Here is a 25345-nt window from a genome sequence, read left to right as displayed (position 1 = left end):
CAAAGTTGGAAGATTCACACTTTCCAATTACAACTTGCTACAAAGCTATAGTAATTAAAAGAGTGCCGTAACTCAAAATGGTTATAGATCTAAGTGGACCAGCAAACACTCTAAAACAGAAGAAAACATAGGAATAAACTTTATGACCTTGAGTTAGGAAAGAGTTTCTTAGATATGAGACCAAAAGCACAAACAACAAAGGAAAGACTCTATAAATTGGACCTCGCCCAAATTAAAAGTTTTTTTACTTCAAAGGATTCTATTAAGAAATTGAAAAGACAATCCATAAAATGGGAGAAAAGTTATGTAAATCTTATACTTGATATGGGTCTAATATCCACAATACATAAATAGCTCTAACAAAAATAGTAAAAAGACAACCCAACTGAAAATGAGCACAGATACAGTCAATGAGCATGTGAAAAAAATGGTCAACATTACCAGTTATCGGGGAAACGCAAAATGCAAATCAAAACCAAAACGAAATACAACTGCACACCCAGTGGGATGACTATAATTTAAAAAATGGACAGTAACAAGTGTAGGCAAGGGTATGGAGAGATTGGACTCTGATACATTGCTGCTGGGCCTGTAAAATGGTGCAGCTGCTTTGGAAAACAGTTTTGGCAGTTCCTGTAAAAGTTAAAGAAGAAGTTGCCGTAAGACCCAGAGATTTCTCTCCCTCCCTCTGTCTATAGATACATAGATGAATAGACAGATGGATGGATGGATGGATGGAGAGAGAGAGGGAGAGAGAGAGAGAGAGATTCTCATCCCCATTAGCAGTCACTCTCTATCCCACCTCCCTCTAGCCCCTCCCTGCGAACCACTGATCTGTTTTGTGTCTTTATGGGCTTGCCTATTCTGGACATGTCTTATAAATGGGATCATATATGTGACCTTTTGTGTCTGGCTCCTTTAAGTTAGCATAATGTTTTAAGGTTTATCTATGCTATAGCACGGATCAGTATTTCATACCCTTTACAGCTGAGTAAGATTCCATTATATGGATATGCCCCACTTGGTTTATTCATCCATCAGTTGATAGACATTGGGTTATTTCCACTTTTTGGTTATTATGAATAATGCTGCTGTGGACATTTGCACACATGCTTTTGGGTGGACATATGTTTTTAATTATCTTCGGTGTGTATCTAGGAGAAGAATTTCTGGGTCAAATGGGAAGCTCTGTATTTAACCTTTTGAAGAACCGCCAAACTGGTTTTTCCAAAGTGGCTCCACCATTTTACATTCTCTCCAGCAGTTTATGAGGGTTCTAATTTCTCCACATCCTCAGCAACACTTGTTATTGTCCTTTTTTTATTAGCCATTATAATGGATGTGAAATGGTATCTTATTGTGGTTTTGATTTATTTGCATTTCCCTGATGACTAGTGACATTTAACACATTTTCATATATTTGTTAGTCATTTGTATATCTCTTTTGGAGAAATATCTCTTTACACTGCACAATTTTGTATTTAAAAAACCACTGTTTAATCCAAGGCCCAAAGATTTATGTCTATATTTCTTCTAAGAATTTTACAATTTTAGCTCCTACATTTAGATCTTTGATCCATTGGGCGTTAACTTTGAAAAAACTTTTAATGTGTATTTATTTTTGAGGGAGAGAGAGAGACAGACAGAGCATGAGTGGGGGAGGGGCTGAGAGAGAGGGAGACACAGAGGGAATATGAGGCAGGCTCCAGGCTCCGAGCTGCCAGCACAGAGCCTGAGGGAGGGCTCAAACCCACAAGCCGTGAGATCATGACCTGAGCTGAAGTCAGATGCTTAACTGATTGAGCCACCCAGGCTCCCTAGTACCACACTGTTTTAATTACTCTAGCTTTGCAGTAAGTTTTGAAATTGAGATGTATGAGTCTTCCAGATTTGTTCTTTTTCAAAACTATTTTGGCTTTTCCTGGGTCCCTTACATTTCCACATGAAACTTTGGATTACCATATCAATTTCTGGGAAAAAAAGGAAGTTGGAGTTTTGAAAGGATTGTATTGAATATGTAGATCAATTTGGAAAGTATTGCCATTTTAGCAATATTAATCTTCTAATTCATGAACATAGGTGTCTTTCCATTGTCTTAGCTCTTTTATTTCAACAATGCTGTGTAGTTTTCAGTGTACAAGTCTTGGGTTTCTTTTGTTAATCTTTTCCTAAGTATTTTATTTTTTGTGCAATTGTAAATGGCATTGTTTTGTTAATTTCTTTTTTTAGTTGTTCACTGCTAGTGTATAGAGGGACAACTGATTTTTGTATACTGATCTTTTGTCTTGCAATTTTGGTGAATTGTTCATTAGCTGTAATAGTCTTTTCACAGATTCCTTAGGATTTTCTATCTACAAGATGACATCATCAGCTGGAGGATTAGAGAGGAGGGAAAGGATGTCAGCTTATCCTGACTCTCATTTCTGAGCATGTTTGTCCTTAATGGAAGACAAATCCTTTTCTCATTCAAGTTCACTATGTTATGAAGGTTGTATCATTCTGTTCTGGAAAGAAAATGTCTTATGCAAGCCAGACATTCAATGCAGAGTTGAATTATAGAATGTTTTTTTGGTAAAGATGAAGCAGAATAAATCCAAGTGGCTTCTTTCTCTTTTCAAACTCCCTTTCTTTAAAAAAAAATTTTTTTTAATCATTTATTTATTTTTGAGACAGAGAGAGACAGAGCATGAACGGGGGAGGGGCAGAGAGAGAGGGAGACACAGAATCGGAAGCAGGCTCCAGGCCCTGAGCCATCAGCCCAGAGCCCGAAGCGGGGCTCGAACTCATAGACCGCGAGATCATGACCTGAGCCGAAGTCGGCCGCTTAACCGACTGAGCCACCCAGGCGCCCCGAAAAAAAAAAAAGTTTTAAACGAATTGGCTGTTACCTGTCAAGTTTTGCACCCACATGGCTGCCCGGTATTCCTGTGGGGAAATCAGTGGTACAGTCTGGAAAGAGGAAACCATACACTTCTTTTTTATTTCAATTTATTGTTGTCAACAACTCCTCAATACAATAGTAATGTTTTCTACATGAAGATTCCCAGCAAATAGATGCCTGAGAAAAGTTACTTTAGGGTAATGATTTTGGAGGGGTGAGAAATCATAAATCTAGCATGGACAAAACCATGAAGGCATTTGAAGTAGTAATTCTCATTGACAACTAAGTAAAACCAAGTGCATTGCGGCCAATGGGACACAAATCAAATCCTGGCACGTTTGCTGTGTGGGGGATGATTTAAATGAACCCACCTCAAGTTGGTTGAACTGTTAGAATTCTATTTTCATCAATATATATATATATATATATATACATATATATATATAATTATATCCAGTTCTGTGTAATAAAGCTATTTTTTTCATGTCCCAGCTAACAACCCAAACCATCCCAGTACTATTCAATACTGCTTTGAAACTGTGGATCCAATGGATTCCATTGAATGAAAACTACTGTATGACAAAAAATTCATAATTCCTTGTCTGTGGAATAGTCAACGGATGTAATGGGATAATGTATTATGTATAAAATATAGCACCAGTAGTTGAATTCCTGTGAAATGTTAACTATTCGAACTCAAATTTGACATATGCTTCAAAATGTTCGGGATCACCCATTGATTTTTAAAAAGGACGGTGCTTCCTGGTAAGCAGCAGCTCAGAGTAGAAAGAGCACTGGACCTGGAGTCAGATGCGAGGCAGGTTGATTTCTCTAAACACTCTAATATCCTTTTCCAGACCTAATGTTCTATGACCTTTTGAACTGAATCTTGAGAGTTTGGTTTTTCGGAGGTATTTTTTAAGTGGTTTTCAAGTTATAGTCTTCAAGTCTTTTGTTTCTTTCTTTTTTAAAAGATTCGCTCTGAAACTCGAATCTGGTAAGGAAAGGGGTTGGGGGAAGACAGTTTCGTTGTTTTGTTTTGTTTTGTATTTTCCACAGATCTGCCATCGAATATCTTTTGTCGCTTGTTAGTAGAGGTCAGCTCCCCTCTACTGAGTTGGCAGGTGGGAAGGGGATTCTGAAACGCCCTAGTAGCGTCTCCTGCCACAAGCGGAGAGAAAAACAGTATCTGAGAGACTAGATCGCTGTGGTGTGTTTACAGAACTGGCTCAGATTCCTGAGATTAAATAGCTTAGAATTTCTTAAGAGAGTTCACTTAGGCACATGTTGCTTTTGTTCTCAGATTTCCTTCTCCCCCACCCCGCTTGTGATTACGGCTTGTGATCAGTGTCCGACCAATAGGAATCATGAGCTTTAAATGTCCAAAATGGACCACATCTTGCTCTCCAATCTCGCTTCTCTCTTGTGTTCCCAGTCTTGATCAACAACATCACCATCACGCCGGTTCCAGCCACGCTCAAAACCGTGGAGTCATTCTCGACTCTTCCTTCTCCCTCACGGCCCATTCCCCAGGCTTGCCCTCTCCGACCCACCCTTCCTATCGTGGCTGCCAAAGTGCTCTTTCTGAAGTGCGAATATGATCACAGAGCTTCCCTGCTTAAAAGACTTTAATGACTCCTTTTCACTTACTGGATTAAACCCCAGCCCTCTTTCAGTGCCGGTATCTCTCTCTAGTCTAATCCCCTGCCACTCCTGGTCATTCCTCTGAGCCCCTTACACTCCAGCCACACGAACTGCCCCCAGTTACCCAAACACACCGTGGTCTTTCGTGATCGTGACTTTGCAGGTGATATTCCCTCTGCTACTTTCTCAGCCCAAGTTAGTTACTTTTCCTCATGTTCCCATAGCATTTCCACATACTGGTTTTATAACTCGTCACACGAGTTCCTAGTCACTTCTCTGTTTGTATGTCTTCACTACCAGACTGCCAGTTCCCTGTTTTGGGAGAGCATAAACAGTATAGAGGACATTCAGACTCCGGATGCTTCTAGATGGCATTTCAGCTTACTTTGGACCCTGAGACCCTATGCCATTCTCAAATGCTCGCTTTTTCTCCTTGTCCCAGCCCTCCCCCTGGTGGAGGTGTTAAGACGCAGTGGAATGATCCCATGGCCAAAGCATAAGACAAAGCAGCCTGGCCGATCCACAACCTGGGTAAACATCGGCCTCATGTCGTTTTCTAGCCAAATGGAACGCTAGCAACGGGCCTTGGATTTAGGGTGACCCGGCAGGAGCTCTCTGTCTCGCCACGTATCAGTTGGCAGACCATGATTTGAATCCCCAGGGCTGTAGCCGGGGGTCAACACGCCCATCCCCGATGGTCTCAAAGAACATTATAGTACTGTCAAGCAGACAGCCCAAGAATAATTCGCTGGCGGAGATCTTCCTTGTTTTTTCCTTTCCCTGAAGCCGAGGCAGACCTGCATGCAAGAATGTTGGCCTTTGGATGATGACACCACAGAGCAAGGAATCAAATACCGGTCACATCCACATGGTAGGTATTCTCCCCAGTCGCTATGGACCCCGCCTCCCAAAAAAGTCATAGGAAAGGTCTTCGTTTCTATTTCAGAACGATATCCAGTTAGCACTGCTTTCTGTCCCAGTTGAAGATAACCTAGTCTTCAAATCAGTATTTGTTTTAGTTGCCCATTTGAGACAGCCAGTCCCTCAAGCACCCTTGGGTATAGAGTTCTCTAGGCCCGGTAGCCCTAGGTGTATTCTGGGTTGGTCTGATCGGCGATTCCCAGGGAAGGAACTTGCCAGGCAGGTTAAGACAAAAACAAACAAAAAAAAAGGTTAGTTATCAGCCTGGTTGGGAGGAATCTCACCTCTCAAAACAACAGAACCTTACAAAACACGATGAATTTCAAACCATCATAGAAAGTCTCCTTCATGGCCCTTGTGAATTTTATCAGACACTATGTTTACACTACGGTGAGAGGCTTGTAGCAGCAAGAACGGTTTTCGTTTAAGTGGGGGCGAGGGGAGGACATTAATAGAATCTATTTGTCATCAGGAGAGACTACCTTTAAAAAATCAATGCCACAATGTCATTTTACACATATGTCAAAGGCAAGGAAAAATCATATGCTGTCTTAAGTGTCCGTCTGGCTGTGTCCTGATTGAAGAAAAAGAATTCAGGAACTACCAGGGGTCCATGAAATAGAACAGAAACAGAACTAGCGGAAGTGGCCCCTGAAGTTCTTAGGTTTCTATGTTCAGAGTAAAGATTACCCTCCCCACAAAACGATCATTGATGACATCATTTATGATGCCCTTGCCCTTCAGTTGGCACTGCACGGGCACCGCCTGGTTCTTCACCACGTCTGTAAAGTGCATGGCCACCAGTGGGGAGGTGTAGTTAACCTGTAGGCGGAAGAACAATGAATCCTCAGTGTGAGGAGGGGACAGGGCGGGGGTGGGTCACAGGATGGAAGGGATCAGATAGTCAGTGCGGGATGGGATAACCCCTCGCAAAGGGAAGCGAGCAAACCCCATGATGCCAAGTCACAGATGGCTAAAGCCAGTGACATGCCCGCTCTGCCCTGGGACAGTGGGGGAAATCACACATTTCTCTTGTAAGTCCCTCTCAGATGTCTGACTGTCCTCTGGGGAAAACGAATTCTGCCTCTGTGTGATATGATTTCCTGGATATCAGACCATGAGTCAAAGCAGAACTAGTATCTTTCAAACCTCTACGCCAGAGATGAAGCCTCACTGTATGACCCACAACCACTGCCCTGGGGCTTCCACTGGGCGGAACAGGCAAGTGTGATTATTTGGGCACAGCTGAGTGCAACGACAGTGATTTGTCTGCTCCCGGCTCTGTCACTAATTAGCTGTGTGTGTCGGGCAAGTCACTGTCCCTCTCTGAACCCTAATTTCTCCATCTGTAAACTGAAGGAGTCAGACCAAGACCCTATCTGAGATTCCTTCAGATATGGAAAGCAGCGGTTGTACTGGGAATTGGTAGAGGGGGCTGCTGGTCTTGGCCGGCAGCTACTCACCCCGCTGACTCCTAATTCCTAATTCCTAATTAGGCTGCCTCCTAATTCCCGTAGATACCAAACAGCCCTTCCTTCCTGTGTCTCTGAGCCCTTTCTGACAGCAAAGACTGAAAAGGATACAGGCTTACGTGAGTCAGTTTGCCGTAGTAAGGGTAGTAGCGAAGGTCAAAAGAAGCCGACTCTGGGTAGTAATTGATGGATCGGATGTCATTTTCATCACCTCTCTGTAAGTAAAAGCAGGTATATGTCGGATGCCGGGTCTCTCGGTGAGTTGGAGCCTGAGCTCAAGGGGCCTGCGCCCCAGGTGAAATCACTGTGTGACCCACAACCAACTGTCCCAGGAAGACCCACGAAAGCAGAATGGGGCATAGTTTACCCCAGACCTATCCTCCAGAGCGTTTCCAGAAAGAGATTGTGCCTTGGTTTCCAGTTCCAAGATTACTGAATGGAAGGTCTGGACTGGGGAGTCCCAAGGTGCTCCATATGGTTCTGCACTGGCTCCTAGAGGAGCCAGACGGAGGACTCCAAAGGGCTTGCCCTAGCTGCTCCAGCACAAGAGCCTACACACCAGGCCCTCTCCAAAGAACTCATACTGGGCCTGGCACCCGGTCTTGGACCTTGAGGCAGGTGTAAGTTACACCATGTCTAGATAATCCCACTGCACGACGACTCGTACACTGTGGGCTCGGTTCATGGCATGTCACACCAGGTGCACAGGCACCTGACTCATAGGGACACAGCCTAGAGTCTGGCCCACCTAAACTCATGTCTCTGACCATATTCTCTGCTTAAGCACAGCAGGTGACGTCAGGATGATAAGCAAGAGGGGACCCATAACTGGAAATGATTAAATAAACAACTCTACCATCATCATAGCATATCAGGTAGGGAACTGACCTGTCTGACTATGCATTAGGCTTGTCCTAAATAGCAGAGGGCTGGGGGCCGATGAGGGACAGACACTGCATCACCAGCAGCAAATCACTTACGGGGGGCATGTGATTACTTCTGTCAATATAGTGTAATCGTTCATACGATACGCCTTAATTCATTCTAGCAATTACCTTATCCTGCTTGATTTCCACAAGTGGGTGTGGATTTCGACCAATATTGATTACTATACAGTGTGTAAAGACTTAATATTGCTTGTTGTCTTTTGAAAGGACAGTTCTCAGCAAGAGTCTGTGTAAGCTGAAAAATGAATGGCTTCCACTAGGGAACCGTAAACAGGATTCTATCCACTTAATACGCTAGTTTAGGACTGAGTTGGTCTTTATGATTTAGTTACACATTCCTCTAAAAAGCAATGAAATTCATTTTTTTTGTGTGAATACTCTGTGGAATCGGTCCCACTAGTTTGTAGTCACACCTCACGTGTGTGTGTTTACACATACCCATGTACGTGTGCACACAATGAATGTCCTTCCTACCTTGTTCACCCGGCAAACCCCTGCCTGACCCAAAACTCATCATCGGGGCGCCTGGGTGGCTCGGTCGGTGACTCTTGATTTTGGCTCAGGTCATGATCTCGTGGTTCGTGAGTTCAAGCCCCACATCGAGCTCCGGGCTGCCAGCGCGGAGCCTGCTCGGGGTTCTCTCTCTTCCTTTCTCTCTGCCCCTACCCTGCTTGCGCTTTCTCAAAATAAATAAATAAATAAATAAATAAACTTAAAAAAAAAAAACCCAAAAACCTCATCTTCAGTGTCACCATCTCCCACATGGAACGAACCTTTCCCTCTTCAATGTCCCCGCTCCACCTTTCATAGCAGCTGTAATACGCAATTGCCCTGACTTCGGAGACAGAGTCGTATTTATCTTGGCACCCCCAGCGCCTAGCAAAGTACCTGGTATATAATAAGTGATCGATACACGCTTGCTGAATACATGCCGCCTTTTGCTGCTTTCTGATCTGTCACCGTCCAGCCTGGAGCTTTGAGCTGTATCTCTAGTACTGAGAATGGGATCACCCAGCTTCACACACCAGGTCTTGCAACTGTCCAGGGCTGGGGGGTGCAGTCGATGTAACGAAACCAGAGGGAGCTACTGCTTCCGGTCTGGGAAGCAAACCCAAGATCTAGGGCTTTTTCCTACAAAGGAGCTAATTGGCGCAGATGAGATAGGAGTTAATGGTCTCCCGAAGGACAGTTAATTAGCATATTAATGGAGTTCTGTTTCTACTTCCCTTGTAGTCATTTGTTATTGCAACACCCAGTGCCACTGGTCATTGCTGCAAAAAGTGAAATTCTGTTTTAAAAGCAGGGACTAATGACTCTAATGAAAGCTGTTTGTTTAGTTCAAAGAAACAAGTAATTAGAGGTAAAAGCAAAAGCGTAAACAGAATCCCAATTAATGACGTGGCACACTGTCGTTCCCTGCTGTGGGCCTTGGCTGAGGCTCTTCTTCGGCTTTCACAGGTATATATCAGCACAGGCACACACGCACCCACATGACCTGAACGCTTTCTGGCAGTGCGGAGGCCTGAAGGTACTAAAGGGAGGTGTAGTTATGAAAAGACTAACCCTTTCCCTAACCCATAGCCAATCATCCATGGGGAAGCCCTTGGAAGGGATGAGCCATCTTTTTGCATAAAATAGATGTGCTAACAGTACCTATTCAAAAAGGCATTTTAGGGGCACCTGGGTGGCTCAGATGGTTAAGCATCTGACTTTGGTTCAGGTCATGATCTCCCGGTTTGTGAGATCGAGCCCCGCATTGGGCTCTGCACTGACAGTGCAGAGCCTGCTTGGGATTCTGTGTCTCCCTCTCTCTCTGCCCCTGTCCTGTGCGCTCTCTCTCCCAAAATGAATAAATAAACTTAAAAAAAAAAAGGCACTTTACCTGAACTTTGCAGGAAACCTTCACAGGATCTCCAAGTTCAGGACGGAAGCCTACAATCTATGAAAAGAAAAGCCAGCGTTGTTTATATATATACATACATATACATATATATGTATATATATGTATATGTATGTATATTATGTATATTATATGTCATATGTATATATACATATGTATATTATGTATATTATATGTCATATGTATATACATACATCATATGTATATATATGTATATTATAATACATATATATGTATATATATATATACATATATATATATATATATATAAAATCAAAAAAAGAAAACAGATTTGACAATAAAAAATGGGACTTTTCTTAACCGCCCTTAAGCCATCCCTTCCTTAGGCATAAAGTTCATCTATGTTGCCCTCTCAGGAATGTTACAGAGGGCAAAGAATGCAAAATATCTTCAGAACTGTGCAGCTTGGCTTTCCCCTAGTGGTGTTTGTGACTGGTGTTCATACGATGGTAACTGCAGCAAGATAATCCTGAAGATGTAAAGAACTTTCTGGTTTTAAGAGGGATGTGCCTGGGTAAGGCTCTACCCCACCTAAGGCATGGCAGGAGAGGAGGAAAATGCATTTTTTTATGCTATAAGAATTGTCCCCCCACGTCATGTCAGTCCCCTGTTCCAAACAGCCTAGGACCTCATTACTGACAGAGGGCATCAAAGGGCAGGCTGGGGGTGGGGGAGATGAGTGGAAATAGGAAGTGTTCAGGGAGAAAAAGCTATTATTGCTTGATAGGTTGATCTGGTTGTTTGTATTAATGATGCTGCCAGTAAAAATGGCCGAACTTGCAGTGTATGAAGACAGAGCCCAAGAGAAATGGAGTGGCCAGAGCCCTCCTACCCAGCTCATCCAACTTATCATCGCCGGAGTATCAAGGGCCAATATACCCGGTTCATCTTTAGAAGGATGCAGGGCTGTCCAGTAGAGTAGCCAAAAGTAGGGTCCTCCAAGCCTGAGCAGTTCTTCAGGAAGGAGCGCTTAAACTGGCAGGCCTTCTTGTCTTCATCCTCGTCGCCATCTTGGATGAAGTACTGCCCCGGGGGACAATCCACATTCATTTCCTCTTGAAGACTGTCATTGTAACCTAAAGCATGTGTATGGGTGGCAAAGGGTCACGTTAGATGGGTGCTACAGGGGAAGGCCATGCTTTCAGTAGTCCTCCTCCCTAGTTTCCTTTCTCCAGCTTGCTGGTGAGCCTCTGAAAGGCCAGTCAGTCTGGCCCAGGCTCTGTGACCGGGCCTCCGTTCCCCGGGGACTTTCATCAGTAACATCTTTCCGGGAAGCCTCTGGGGCTAGTCCCCATCTGATGGGGCTAGCCCATCATCTGATTGCTTCTCGTTGCCTCGGAACTTTGGAATGTCTACCTCTGGGTCATGTGTTGGTCACCTTATAACTTCTCTCTATTCTCCATTATTTCTTTTCAGCTATAGCAAATTGTAAGCGTGGGGGGCGGCCTCTTCCACTTCTGGAAGAGGAATAGGTACACGGTGGACAGATCTTGGAAGAGGGACTGAATCATGTCATGGCATGGCTTATATAAAGGAGTGAAACTCTTGGACTAAATCTCTTTAAGTTCAGTCTGGGAAACATCTCCCTTTGAGGTCCATGAGAGCCACCTGATGCAAGAGAATGAGACGTGCGTGTTGTGGGACAGGAGGAAGGGAGAGGAAGAAGAAGAGAGGGAGGAAGAAGAGGAGATAAAACCAGCTTCTCATCCCTTACCGAGGGAAGTTAGCACTGCAAAACAGAAGCTTAGGTTGAAAGACAGAAACCAGGGGCGCCTGGGTGGCTCAGTCGGTTAAGCACCAGACTTTTTCTTTTTAAAAAATTTTTAATGTTCATTTATTTTTGAGAGAGAGACAGAGTACAAACAGGGGAGGGGCAGAGAGAGAGGGAGGCACAGAATCGGAAGCAGGCTCCAGGCTCCGAGCTGTCAGCACAGAGCCCCATGTAGGGCTTGAACTCAAGAACTGTGAGATCATGACCTGAGCCAAAGTTGGACACTTAACCGATTGAGCCACCCAGGCATTCCAGCATGGGACTCTTGATCTCGGTTCATGAGTTAGAGCCCCTGTGGTGCTCTACACTGACAGAGGGGCCTCCTTGGGATTCTGTCTCTCTCTGCCCCTAGCATATGCGCGTGCGCGCTCTCTCTCTCTAATAACTTTCAAAAAAGAAAAAAAGAAAGACAGAAACTAACAACAACCATAGCGCCTCCATTGAGAGGGTAAGATCTTGTCTACTGAAGCACTCAGTAGACCCGAGGCACTCAGAGTTCACGTCCCTTTACATTGGATGGAACGTAACATGTGCACAAGGCATGCACATCAGGGAGAGAGCTAAAAGGGGCTGTCTGTGAGCTCACTCTTTGGCCCACCAGATGCCATGGAACTGAGCTTTGGAAATTACTGCATCATTTCCAGTTTTGTTTTAAATGATGGAATCTAGTTAGTCCTGCTAGATCCAGCCTCTGTGCACTCATGTTCCCAGTATCTTAGGTTTTTTTTTTTTTTTTTTTTTTAATTTTTTTTTTTTTTTTTTTTTTTACTTTTGAGAGGGGGAGAAAGTACCAGCAGAGGAAGGGGCAGAGAGAGAGAGGGAGAGGGAGAATCCCAAGTCGGCTTCACACTACTAGTGTGGAGCCTGACGTGGGGCTCGAACCCACAAACTGTGAGATCATGATCTGAGCTGAATTCAGATGCCTAACCGACTGAGCCACCAAGGTGCCCCTCCAGTAGCTTCATTTTTCAGAGGAAATTGTGCACCTGTGCTCTACCAGTGGTACAACTCCAAATGTCCTGCTGGGTTTTCATCTAGACAGGTTGTGACTTGGGTTTAATATTGTTCAGGAGCAACTGGGAATTTAAAATCTATTCCAATTATGGTTAAGCCTTTATTTTGCCTTTGACAAAGCTACATTCAATTCAAGGTTTTGTTTTAATCTTTTTTTTAGAACAAGAACTATGTGCAAATAATAAGTTTCTAAATAGAAGCTCTAATCACATGCTCATTGTTTCTCTTGAGATAGTTCCATTAAAAATAATGTGACATGGGCATGACCCTTATTGCAAAATCCCAGTCCTCCTGGGAATGAAATTGATACTCTGGGATGTCTATTTCAGAGATGTGTCGCTTTTAAGTAGGGCATGTTATCTACACTTAGGAACTAAAAACCCAGTGCTTTCCCTACTGTTCTCCACCTCTGTCATCAGGTCAGAATCGGTATTTCTCCATCTACTAGCTTCTCGGAGGGATTTCCTCAGCAGAGATTCTGGCAACACGCCTGTAATATCTCACAAGTATTTTGAAAGAAAAGAAGATATTGCGCCGGCTAAGATGCCCAAAACATTTTTTTTTTTTTTTTAGCTCAAAAAGGAACTACATGGACTCAGAGAGGACCCAGCCCCCCCTCATTTTACAAGTGAGGGATCTGAAACTCAGATTTACCCAAAATGACACTGAGCATGACTGATAGATACAAAACTGAGTTTCTAACTCCTGGTCATATGGCAGCAGCAAAGAATTATGAAAAACAGTATTTCTCGATCTTTATAAAGTTCATACAGATCACCTGTGGATCTTGTTTAAGTGCAGATCCTGACCCAACCGGTCTGGGGCAGGGCCCCAGAGCCGGCTTTGTAGCAACCCCCCAGGCGATGCCGATGCTGCCTGCGGGTCTTGGATCGCACTTTGAATAGCAAGGGGGTCAAAACCACGGATGTGGGTTTAAACACTGGTTCAGCTGCCAGGAGACTTTTTATCATGTTACTTCCTCTTTCTTTCTTTTTTTTTAATTTGTTTAATGTTTATTTATTTTTGAGAGAGAGCAAGAGAGAGAGAGTGGGGGAGGGGCAGAGAGAGAGAGGGAGACACAGAATCCAAAGAAGGCTCCAGACTCTGAGCTGTCAGTACAGAGCCCGATGCAAGGCTCGAACTCACAGACCGGACCTCGAGATCATGATCTGAGCCGAAGTCGGACACTTAACCAACTGAGCTACTCGGGCGCCCTGTTACTTCCCCTTTCTGAGCCTCAGTTGCCCCATTCATAAACTGGAGACAGTAGATTCTGCTATGCAGAATTAAGGTTAAATGACAAAATTTATGCATTTACATAACACTTCCCACCACGTAAGAGATTGTTTTTCTCCTAATTCAGTGCACATTCTACCACTCCCTATCTGTACCCCCTTTGGCCAGGAAGGGACAACCAGACCGATCCAACTGGCTTTTTGCCACAAATAATTGGTGCAGCAAGGTAAACCCACTGGGGCTCCTTTTTGATAGCTGGTCAATTAGAGCCTGTGTGCTCTGTGTTGAACCCTCAACAAATTGCTACCTCAGTTTTCACTCTTTGGAAGGGCTTCTCAAGAAGCCACTCATTTGTCCCTGAAAGTGTATCTGATGACGCTATAGAGATAGGCATCTTGAAAACACTTGCAATCAAAATGCTGGAGTGACTGTCACCCAGAGAGATTCTTCCTCTAACTCCCTGTTGGGATGCTATTAAATGAAGACCCTTGCTCTCTTCCTTGAAGATGGCCCATCTCCAAGCAATGAATTCCCTTCCCTTGAGAAAGTATAGGGGGGCAGGAATCTTCCCGTTCTGGAAAACACCCTTCTTTTCTCAACACTACCCCCACCTCGAATTATCTTTCATAATTACTGAGCCCAGGACTCATCTGGATGAGCCCAGGACATAAGTAGGTGCCCTAGAATGTTCAAGAAAAGAAAACAAGTTCTCTGCCCCAGTGAACTTAGCAGAGTGCTGGAGAGTTGGCTTATATGCTTTCAAGGCAACATACATCCCAAACTAGAGCAGTTTTGATTGTATGTACAGTTGCCGAGGGAGGTGCAAGGTAAAGAAAGACCGGGATGGGCTGGGGTTAATAAGAGTGGGGTTTCTGGTGCATTGCGAATTTTGAATCCCCACCCCCATCATCCTTCCAAAGAGATTTCCCCCCTTCAGAGGAACTTACCCTGGAGAAAGCCATTTAGGCTAATGACATAATGCTGCCAGGTGTCAGGTTCGGAAACGTTGAAGTTGAAGTTAAGGCTATGGGCGAAGGGTCTGATCATCACTCCTGGCAATGAAAACAGGTCTTAGGTATATTAACCCATTCTTGGGATAATTTTTTTTTTTGTATTGATTCCCATGAAACCTTCACCCTCCCAGGCAATCAAAATAAAAAGGACCGTAATTTGCCAAATACCATTTTACTTTTACTCTTAATAATTGAATCCCTAAGTCATTACCGGGAAGAGCCAAAGTTAATTGAGGCTGAACATGCTGCGGAGGCAGGTTTCCGTCCAGCAAGTTCTGACAGCACAGGGCGTTTGGCACTCACCAGGAGGCTTCACCCTCTCGGTGAAGGTCGGCATGTAAGGACTGATGGTCAGAAATAGCGTGTACATGCAGAGGGTAATCACAGCAGCCAGGGAGGCATAGAAGAAGAAGTAAATGACTAAGATCAGGCCTGCAGAACAATCAGAGAGGAGAGTGATCAGTGCTTGCCAACAGACCCCGCCTCCTCACTCGAACTCCTGAGCCAGAACCAACCCAAACACGTTGGCATTTTATTTTTGTTTTTTGGTTGTTTTTTGTCTCTTCAAATTCCCCAGATTCAGTATGTCCTTGGCTTATTCAGATGTCACCAATTTGGAGTTCGTGAGAATTGTGTCGGAGATCTGATCGCAGTGTACCTTTACGGCATCTCCGATGGAAGGGCTTGCTGAGCAGATGATGACCGATGGCAAGATCACAGGGGAGCGGAGTTGAATGTACCGCGGAGGGCAAATTGCTTGGGAGCCCTCTGGGCAACGGTTGATGTCCTAAGTACAAATCATTCTTCGCTATTCATTAAAGCAGGTGCCCTGAAGAGTCCTAGCAGCTTGGTTCCAGTGATTATATGTATTTGCAAGTGATGAAAACTGCATTTCTTTTCACGTAGCCTATAATTCAAACTTTTGATTAATTTCCACTGGACTTGTCTCTAATCAAGGCAAAGTGAGGCTTCACCCTACTTATTTCAAATCTTACTCATCTTTAGCAAATATTTAAGTGGCTCGACTTTTCAAAAGGAACAAGGACGGGGAGGGAAGGAGGAAGAAGCCGTACTTACTTACTGACTCTTGCTACCTGGACGCTCTATACCTGTGCGCCTGGCCAAGTGACAGAACCTCTCCGTACCGCCGACTCCTCACAGGTAAAATGGGAATAAGTTTAGCACTTAACCTCATATACTGATCTACATGCCTAACAATCCCGGCAATTCTGCTTTTCCTTACATCCTATCCTGACCTGACCATTTCCTAGCTGTTTCATCTTGGACATGCCGTTCACCCTCCCGGGTCTCAATTTCCTCATCTGTAAAACGAGGACAGTAACAGTACTTACTTCTTAGCCTTGAAAGATGCATGTAAATAGCAGCGCGCAGAGCCTGGCAGATACCCAGTGCTCTTTATTTTTTTTAATGTTTATTTATTTTTGAGAGAGAGACGGACCGTGAGCGGTGGGGGGAGGGGCAGAGAGGGGGGGGGGACACAGAATCCGAAGCAGGCTCCCGACTCTGCGCTGTCAACACAGAGCCCGATGTGGGGGCTCGAACCCACGAATGTGAGATCATGACCCGAGCCGAAGTTGGACGCTTAAGTGACTGAGCCACCCAGGCGCCCCTACCCAGTACTCTTTAAATGGCAGCCCTCACCATTGTCATTATTAATATCATTTTTGCTGTCGGACCAGAAGCACGGTTGTGTGAGCCCCTCCTCTGTGGGTGGCATCGGGATTAGGTTTGCCCCCGTTAGAGGCAGCCCTGAGCGAGGTGAACGAGCATGAGATTGCAGCTGAGAAACTCTTTTCAAGTCTCCTTGGGGCTCTCTCTCGGGCAACGGTATCTGGCTCCGCTCACAGCAGTGACACGATGTCGGAACTACAGATTTGAACTGAATCGTGAACCAGAAACTGGAACAAACCACGTAACTTTGCTGTACCCAAAACTGAATCCGAATAATAATTTTTAAATTGAACCATGAACCAGATAAAATTTGCCAAAAAAAAAAAAAAAAAAAGAGGGGGGGAGTGGAGAGGAAACGAGAAGAAAGATCCTTAGTAACCCAACTGGAAATGGAAGCTTGATGTTTTAGAAGATGAACTGAAGCAGAACGGGAACATGAGCGCATCGATTCAGCTGGAGTCTCTGGAGAGGACACGGTAGCACCTGTGTGATCCTGGGCTACTGCCCCTTGGCTGCCCTAATGGGATGTGCCCTGTGTCTTCGCCTCCGTTCCTCAACCCCCATCCCCATCCTGGGGATGGGCCGATGGCTGGAGCCATCCTGGGGGACTAGAAGACTCAGTTTCATGAACGAAAGGAAAGCAATAGAATACAGGTACGTTCCCTCGGAGGTACAGCTTCCATTTTGTCTAGAATGTGTGGCTAGGAAGCTGTAGGTAGGAGAATGGCACTAGCAGTGAGTCCCCTGAGCCTCACCCAGGATGGGTGCCCTGAAGTCTGCCATAGGTTAAGCTAACACAGCTTCCCACCCACCCCCGTCCCCACCAAGGAAAACCAAGCACCATACCCATCAGAGCCTATTGGTCGCTCCAACTTTTTCTGCTCTGGACATCCAAGTTTTACTTGGACCACTCCTCTAGGTAATCCAGGGTTCTCTCCTGAATGCTTTCCCCAAGCCTGTACAGACCTGGATATCTTGGATATAGTAGGCACCCGTGATCCAGATTCTTTACTCCCCCCACCAAAACATCCCATCAGGTCCTGAGACCCTACCCATCAGGGCTTTGCTCATCACTGCCGTTCACGAAGACAGTGTGGTGTTCCGGCAAGAGAATTACACCCCCGTGTTCATCTGACCTGGGTTTGAATCCCAATGCTGCCACTTATTGACTGCGGGGCTTTAGATAAGTTACTTACCCTCTCTAAGCCTCAGTTTCTGCATCTGTAAAATGGGGATAATAATATTACTACCTCATATGGTTCTTGTCAGTATCCAATAAAATAACATATAGTTCCTAAAAATAGAGGCTACCCAGCTACCAAAGAAAAAGCCCAGAATGTAATCATAGGCTGGGTGAATATGTTGGTCATGTTGATGTCCAGGCTGGGATAGGGTTAGTAAATGCCCAAGTGGACACCTAGTTTTCAAGCAAGAGGACAGCAAAGCATACGCTTGGTGGTCTATGCATTAACATCGCCATTTGCCCATGGCCCAGGCATAGCCCAACAGCAGAAGCCTGAGTTCCCGGGCTCTCCTCAGACCTCCTGTCCAGAGGCCTGGATATGGCCTGCCATGCAGAGTTCCCAGCGCCATTATCTTCCCTGAGCACTCGAACCTTTCTCCCTCATCGCTCTTTCTTGGCCTACGGGTTATTCTCCACAGGAGCAGTTTGGATCAGCTTCTCTGGTGAGGTTCCAATGGCTGGCTGTTTAGGGGTTAAAGCATGGCTCTCTCTCCCAGAATCACACTTGCATTTCACAGCCCGTGTCTCTAGTCTTCTTTAGGCAAGGGAGAAACAGCTGTGCCCCCTTTGGAGCGAGCGTCCAGCATTTGCCTACAGCTTCCAGAATGTCGGAATGTACCTTGAATGGCACATTTGTTCCAGCTGAGAGTTTGAGGGATGGGCAGGGGTGGGGCTGGGAACTGAGGAGGGGTGGAGGGAGGTGGGTGTTGCTCACGGCGCCACACCTGCTATTCCTAATTCCAGGAAGGAGGGCTGGCCGGTTCACCTTGACTGAGCTGAATTAGAGACGTAAACTAGGAGGGGAGAGAATTCTCAGCCAGAGGGGACTTTAGAAGGCATGACCATCAACTTTAGCAACCCAGACCCTGGGCGCTAGGGGACTCTTATTTCATCCACAGAGTCATCTATTTTGCCCTTCTCCTGTGGGTTAACTGAGTTCCAAACCAGCGGCCGCTCTTTTTCTGGGCCATGCAGAGACTGTGGCAAGTGTGAATTTTATCCCAGGCTAAACCTCCTGAGGAGAAGGCTCTTGCATTTGTAGAGCAAGAGGTGAGCAAGGCCCTGGGAAAGGAGTCTGGGGAAGCTGTGAGGTACAAGCGGTGGCGGCGTGTGGCACAAAGACGAAAAGCTAAGAAATGCAATTCCGCCGTTGATGAAGCGTGACGGGGGCTCAGCCTTAATCGCTGGAAACGCTCCCTTTAAACCCGATTTCTCTGTGCACACGCCGTGGGAGCACGAGGCACCCACAGGCTGGCGCCCAGGGCAGGCCCCCCGGCTTTCCTTCTCTGACGTCACTGAGCGAAATGATGAGATCCTGTAAACCCTTGCTCAAGTCGGCAGGGACTTGGGGCTTGTATCCTAGAAACGGTCCCCTGTGCCGTACGGTTGTACAATGTGGGGCTCAGGGGCGGCAGGCCCGTGCAGTCGAAAATCTGTGTCTGGCTTTTGACTATCCTCAAACCCTTTAGTGCTAACAGCCTCATGTTGACCAGACGCCTTACCAATACCGTCAGCAGTCCGTTAACACCTATTTTGTATGTTACCTGTGTTATATACCGTCTTCTTCCAATAAAGTAAGCTAGAGGAAAGAAACTCTTAACGTTTACAGCGCTAGCCCGTACTTCTCGGAAAACACAGAAACAAAACCAAAAGCAACCCTGTGTGGACCCGTGCAGGTCAGACCTGTGCTGTTCAACAGTCAACTGCACTTTCAACTTTCCATTTTTAACATCTCATCGGAGCCTCAGGCCGACCGGGTGAGAGAGACAAGGTAGGGATCATTTCCTTCATTTGGCAGGTGAGGAAACGGAGGCTCAGAGAGGGTAAATGATGAGCCCAAGGCCACACAGATAGAGAGTGACAGGGCTGGGACTTCCTTAAAAAAAAAATCTGTGCCTTTTCAACTCATCCTGTCTCTGTATCGCGAATGAGGTTGAGCCCAGCGGATTTCAGCTCCACAAGCCAGTGTGTTTACCTACTCGGTCGGAGTTTCTTCCCATGGCATCTGCCCACATCCAGGCATGTCCCTAGGCACTGAGCCCTTTACACGAAATCTAAGAGAAGTTTGCACACAAGCCCATCCAACGTATGGTAAAGGAGTCCTGGACACCAAGCCAAAAGCAAAGGACACCCGACTGGGGCATGGGGACAACTGGGACTTACTCCAACTCTGACCTGTTCGGGCCAGAGACATCCTTTTCTCCGGATCCCACAGGTATTCGCTTACGGTCTGCAATTTCTGCCACCAGGCATTGCCTGTTGGCGGACCCTGACCCTCTTCCTCCTCCTTTTCCTCTTCTATCTCCTCCTCTTCCTCCTCCTGTCCTTCTTCCTCCTCCTCCTCCTCCAAATCGGGTACCACCATCACCCGAGCCTCTTCTTCCGCTTCTTCCTCTTCATCTGCCAAGTAGTTCTGGTTTACTTCATCCTGATCGTCCTGGAATGGTGACAAAACACAATCCCCTTTTTGACAAAAAAACTTCCAGCGGCACATCCTGCCAGCCAAAAAGAAATGGAAAACAGGGCGCCTGGGTGGCTCAGTCAGTTAAGTGTCTGACTCTGGATATCCGCTCAGGTCATGATCTCACGGTTCGTGAGTTTGAGCCCTGCGCTGGGTTCTGCCCTGGCAGTGCGGAGCCTGCTCGGGATTCTCGCTCTCCTCTTTCTCTCTCTGCCCCTCCTCTGCTCACCCTGTCTCTTAAAATAAATAAATAAGCTTAAAAAATGTTTAAAAATGTTTCAAAAATTGAAAAAAAATAAATGGAAAGTGACTCAAGATTTGGAGATGCTTCGAATTTCCACTTCCCCATTCACGTACCCGTTGTTACAAGAGGCACGTTTTCTTTCTCTGTTCATTGGGAGGAAATATTCCTTCTCTGACCCACTTTTGACCCAATATTCTTTCCGCAGAGGTGTAAGTTTTATTCTTGCCTTCGTGCCTTTTGGCTCTTCCCCTAGGACTGCTTATGTCACTACTCTGTCCTGGGGCCTCGGCCTCCCGCTTCCCTTTGTCTGGCTTTTCAGGGTAGAGCTGAGTTCGACACTGGAGGGTGGAGTTATTTTATTGACTTTTTTTTTTTAAGATTTTTATTTTCAAGTGATCTCTGCACCCGACGTGGGGCTCGAACTCACAACCCCGAGCTCAAGAGTCGCGTGCTCCCCCTGAGTCAGCCGGGCGCCCGGAGGATGGAGTCAGTTTAGGCACTTGAGTCCATGATGGCAAATTCTGAGTCTAAGCCAGCTCCACCCTCGGTCCTGCACCCTTGCGGGTGCTCAACCTTACCAGCCCAAGCTGTGCAAAAAGTAGCCTGGGACAGACAGCAGGAGGAGAGGCCAGCTGCTGTGCCCGTCCTCAAAACTTAGACTCCCTTCCCAGCAGAAGAACATAGGGGTTTATTGGTCACTTCTCTGTCCCCTGAGCTGGAACCTCTTCCTGCCTTAAGCTGGTTGAACAGACCACCTGAGGGCCGGAACTTCAACAGATAGTTCCTTAGTCCCCACCCCCACCCCCACCCCCACCCCCGCACCCCATAACCCTCTGCAAAAATCTAGGCACGTAGTGAGCGCTCAGCACATATTTGTTGATTGACTGTAGCCATGGAGATCTGAAACCGTAATCTTCTCTGAGTGGTTCTAAGAAAATTAAACAAAAAAAGAGAAACCCAGACGTCACCAACGGTATTTCAAATGCCTCCCGGCCATAGGCGGGAGAGGCGGATCTTTCTTTGCTCTTTGTGGCTCTGCGAAGGCTCACTGCGGCCGCAGAAAATGAGGCCACCCTCCCTTCTCTCTTGCTGTCCAAATCTGAAGAGTGGCCGGGCCTGTGCACCTGTTGGGGTTGGATGTGTCAAATGATAGAGGCCAGGGGCTCCGTGCCTCCCCCTCCCTGTCTGATTCCTCAAAGGCCATTTAGAGGACACTCAGCTAAAAATGCTGCCATTAGTTGTGGGGGGGGGGGGGGAGGCGGGGGCGATACTTGGAAAATCGGGTTGTTCAGAATCAGTAAAAGTGACACAGAATGACAAGGCTCGGTACTCAGTCTGCCCGGCGCTGTCTGGCTCCTGATTATAAGCACTCTTGAATTGCTCTCTAATTTGTATAAATGGACAGCTTCATATCACACACCGTATCAGAATTGACAGGGACCTTGAAGATCCCCTTGCCCATCGGAGGCCCAGAGAGGGGACTGGATGTAGGTAAAGCCACACAGCAAGTGTGTGATAGAGTTGACAATCTCAGAACCTAGGTCTTGCTACCCTGGACGATGACGTTTCTCCTCTGTCGCACCGAAGACAAGTGCCTAGAGGTGGTTAACAGATTTCTGGAGCACAACGTGTTAGGTTCTGTGTTCCCAAGAGATTGCAGGTGCCTATAATCGAGGATTTCTGACTCTAACGTGGACTCTGTGTTGAATGGGTGAATTAAATGTTCGTAAATCTCTTTCACTTGTGCGTGAACACAGGTACACATCTAGCTTCTCAAACTACATTCTGAGCACCCAGGGGGCAGAGTCAGTATTTCTTTTTTTTTTTTTTTTTTAATTTTTAATTTTTTCAATGTTTACTTATTTTTGAGGGGGGGAGGGGCAGAGGGAGAGGCAGACACAGAATCCGAAGCAGGCTCCAGGCTCTGAGCGCTCAGCACAGAGCCCGACGCGGGGCTCGAACTCACCGACCCCGAGATCATGACCTGAGCCGAAGCCGGACGCTTAACCGTCTGAGCCACCCAGGGGCCCCCGGAGTCAGTATTTTGTAACTCCTGGACGGCCCTCCACAGTGCGGAGCCCACAGCTAGGTGACCAGCAGGTACTGAACAAGTGCCGGGGATAACCGCCTGACTTCAAACTTCTGAGGCTGGACCCCGGGGAAATTTGCTCCCACAGAGCCTGTCGCCCTAACCTCAGCAGGACTGGGCGCTGTGGTGGGTGGTCATCAGGGCCCCCGAAGAATCTCCTGCGTCTGGGAACCTCGGGGAATTTGAAGTGTAACAGTGCATCGCGGAGGGATTTGTATCGCCTTTATATTTGTCGCACAACTTCCTTTTTTTCGCCACGTCGCCTGTGTGCCCGCCCTCCACCTCCGCTCCGCAGAAGAGGCAGCTGGCCTTGGCCTCAGCCTGATCTTATTTGTAGATATGAGCTTTCGTGATAATCCCATTAAAGATGGCTTGTCATTAAAGCTTTACCCTCCCGGGAAGAATTAACCTTCTCAGAGCTAATTTCCCCCACGGCTCTCACAGTGCCCGGGCTTCGGGAACCTCGACTATCTTTTTTTTCCTCCCCTCTGCTTCCAAGTGAAGGAGAACGTCATATGGTGCAAGAGAGACCCTCTTGTGCAACTGTTTAACCGGATCCTGCGGGGAATCCTTCGGTGATGGGAGGGTCTGTTTTTGCCGGTCTCCTAAAGTGGCGCTGCCCTCATGTGATGGTGTGTGCGAATGTGTTGGAAGATAGTAGTGGGTGTGTGCTGTGGCCATCCTGTTGCCCTAAAAGGGAAGATCTGAAGGGCAGAGGGTGGCTCCATTTTGAGCACTCTAAATATATAAACATATAAACACATAAACAAACAGTATGACCCAAAGGATAAATTTGTGCCCTGCATTGAGTAACACCCCGTAAACGTTTGAATGGTTGGTTAATTTTAAAAAGGGAAATTAGCATCCGGTTATTCACGGCGTCAAAGAGTTTGTTTTCAAATTTGATCGAGTACTCCCCATAAAGAGCGAGATTCCCCCGACGCATTTGAAAGTTGGGACGAGCACCGGGCGTCGTATGGAAACCGATTTGACGATACATTTCGTGTTAAAAAAAAAATAAAATTCGAATCCTACTAAAAAAAAAAAAAAGATTGAAAAAATCAAGTCTTTCTTACAAAGAGCAAGATCTTCTGGTGCACTTGACAAAGAATTGAAATTATACACAACATTTTAGCAACATTACATAGAAAAGAAGCCAGGGAAGGAATAGTTATATGTGCCCTGCGGATCGTGACCACTCTGAAAGCTGGGAGGGACTTTGGAAATGTGAAAAGAAGGCTTCTACACCGTATGGCTGAAAAGCTGAGGGAAGCCCTCTGTAGGGTGATTTGGGGTTAGAAGGATTCGTGTTTTCCTCTGCTGGCTGTTGACAGTCTTTACTTAAATCCCTGGTTATACAAGTGGCCATTTCCAAAGAAAAATGGATTAAGCTTTGTTTCCTCCTGGGGCTCGGATCACAGCCCTCTCTAGGGGAGATTTCAGACTACACTCCCCCCACCCCCAAAAAAGTACTGCATGGGGCATATATAACGATTTAGAGCAAAGTAAATTCAAAGAAACTCTGGGTTCAAAGAACTCTGTAATGCACCCTGGAGATAAATGGCAACTAGAGGGAGGTGTGTGTGCACATGTGTGCGTGTGCCTGTGCATGGGCGTGTGTGTGTGTGTGTGTGTTGGGCAGGGTGGGGTGGCACGTAGGGTGGCGGCGGGTGGCGGAGGATCAGGGGGCTAGGGAGTTGCACACTGCACGTATAACAGAGAGAGCACAAGATTAGAAGTGGGGAAACTTGCATTCTCACTGTGGCTCTCCTGCTAACTTGTGAGTCACTCGTGCGCTCTGAGCCCCGGCAGCCTCCTTTCTACACCGAGGGCTTCTGGAGAGATGATGTCTGAGATTACTCCCAGCTTCTAGCAACGATTCTGTGATTTTAGCGCTAGTTTGGAATTTCCGCTCTAGGAAAAGAGCAGCCGGGTTCCTGAGAAGCTCCCACCCAAAGGGACCAAGACAGCTGGGTCTGTGGTTTCCTCTTTCCCCTTCCCTCTCCCTTGGCTGAATTTCCTGCTATGGGAATGAAATCTCTATTCTCAGACTCCAAAAGGTCTGTTTAAATTCTAGACTCCCCCCTTCCCCCAATGTTAGAAGGCCGCTTCTTCTCTGGCATCTTTCCCCTCCCTTATCTTTGTTCCCCAGGAAGAGGGGCTTCTTCCTTCAATGCAGCAATGTAGGGTTCAGTGGGGTGCCAGGAGTCGCTGCTCGATCTTGAAACTATAGGCGTCCATAAACCTCACTGTTCCTGCCCATGCCGAGGAGAAGCAGCCATAAGCCAAGATCTATGCACACCACAACAACCCCACTAACAAGGGACAGCAAAATAGTCTGCTCCCTGGGACTCACAAGTCTGTAGCGATAACCGTAAGGAGAGGCCGGAGCCCTTCTGGACCGGAGCTGCCTTCTCATGGCTGATCAGTGGGCAAAGACGCGGCAGAGGCAGGCAAGGGGGTGAGAGTTCCCGAGCTTCTGCTGGTACAGGAGACACTGGTTGCTGGGGACACTTGTCGCCTAGTAAAAGTGCACCCTCCTGGCACGAGCCCTTCCCCAAAATAATCTAACATGCCCCTTTCTCATTGGTTGGCCCATTCCCTGAATCAAAGGAAAGCCCTTCTGGAAAAGCAAGCTCATCATCACAGGGAGGGGGGGATATTCTGGGTCACGAGGATGAGTGACTCCCCATCCCCCTCACCTCATGCCTCTACCCGCCCTCTGCTCTCCTCCAGCGCCCAAGATACTACGGGCCCAATGGAAAGCTTAAGTCTTGCTCTTCTCAATTGAGAGCT

General features: G+C 46.5%; 1 protein-coding gene and 1 long non-coding RNA gene across 3 annotated transcripts; one reads left to right on the top strand and one right to left on the bottom strand.

The window, feature by feature from the left end:
• The first annotated feature begins 3343 nt into the window (after positions 1-3343).
• Positions 3344-16472, top strand: LOC131502828 (uncharacterized). The gene is made up of 3 exons (XR_009257211.1): positions 3344-5396; positions 6486-7793; positions 15398-16472. It is a non-coding gene; the product is annotated as an uncharacterized LOC131502828 (long non-coding RNA).
• ATP1B4 (ATPase Na+/K+ transporting family member beta 4) lies at positions 5767-25092 on the bottom strand. Of its 2 annotated transcripts, none has more exons than XM_058713850.1 (8): positions 24906-25092; positions 19919-20192; positions 15124-15252; positions 14755-14859; positions 10666-10862; positions 9748-9804; positions 7038-7133; positions 5767-6268 (listed from the first exon to the last, which is right to left on the bottom strand). In XM_058713850.1, the coding sequence occupies exons 1-8, from the start codon at positions 24966-24968 to the stop codon at positions 6107-6109; spliced, it is 1083 nt and encodes a 360-aa protein (XP_058569833.1). In that variant the 5' UTR covers positions 24969-25092; the 3' UTR covers positions 5767-6106. The 2 variants fall into 2 exon arrangements, with proteins under 2 accessions (XP_058569833.1, XP_058569834.1); XM_058713851.1 differs by having other exon boundaries at positions 19931-20192.
• Positions 25093-25345: the final 253 nt, after the last annotated feature.

This window comes from Neofelis nebulosa, chromosome X, assembly GCF_028018385.1.
Source record: "Neofelis nebulosa isolate mNeoNeb1 chromosome X, mNeoNeb1.pri, whole genome shotgun sequence".
In the NCBI taxonomy this organism is placed as follows: Eukaryota; Metazoa; Chordata; class Mammalia; order Carnivora; family Felidae; genus Neofelis; species Neofelis nebulosa.
This window is presented reverse-complemented; position numbering and strand designations above follow the sequence as displayed.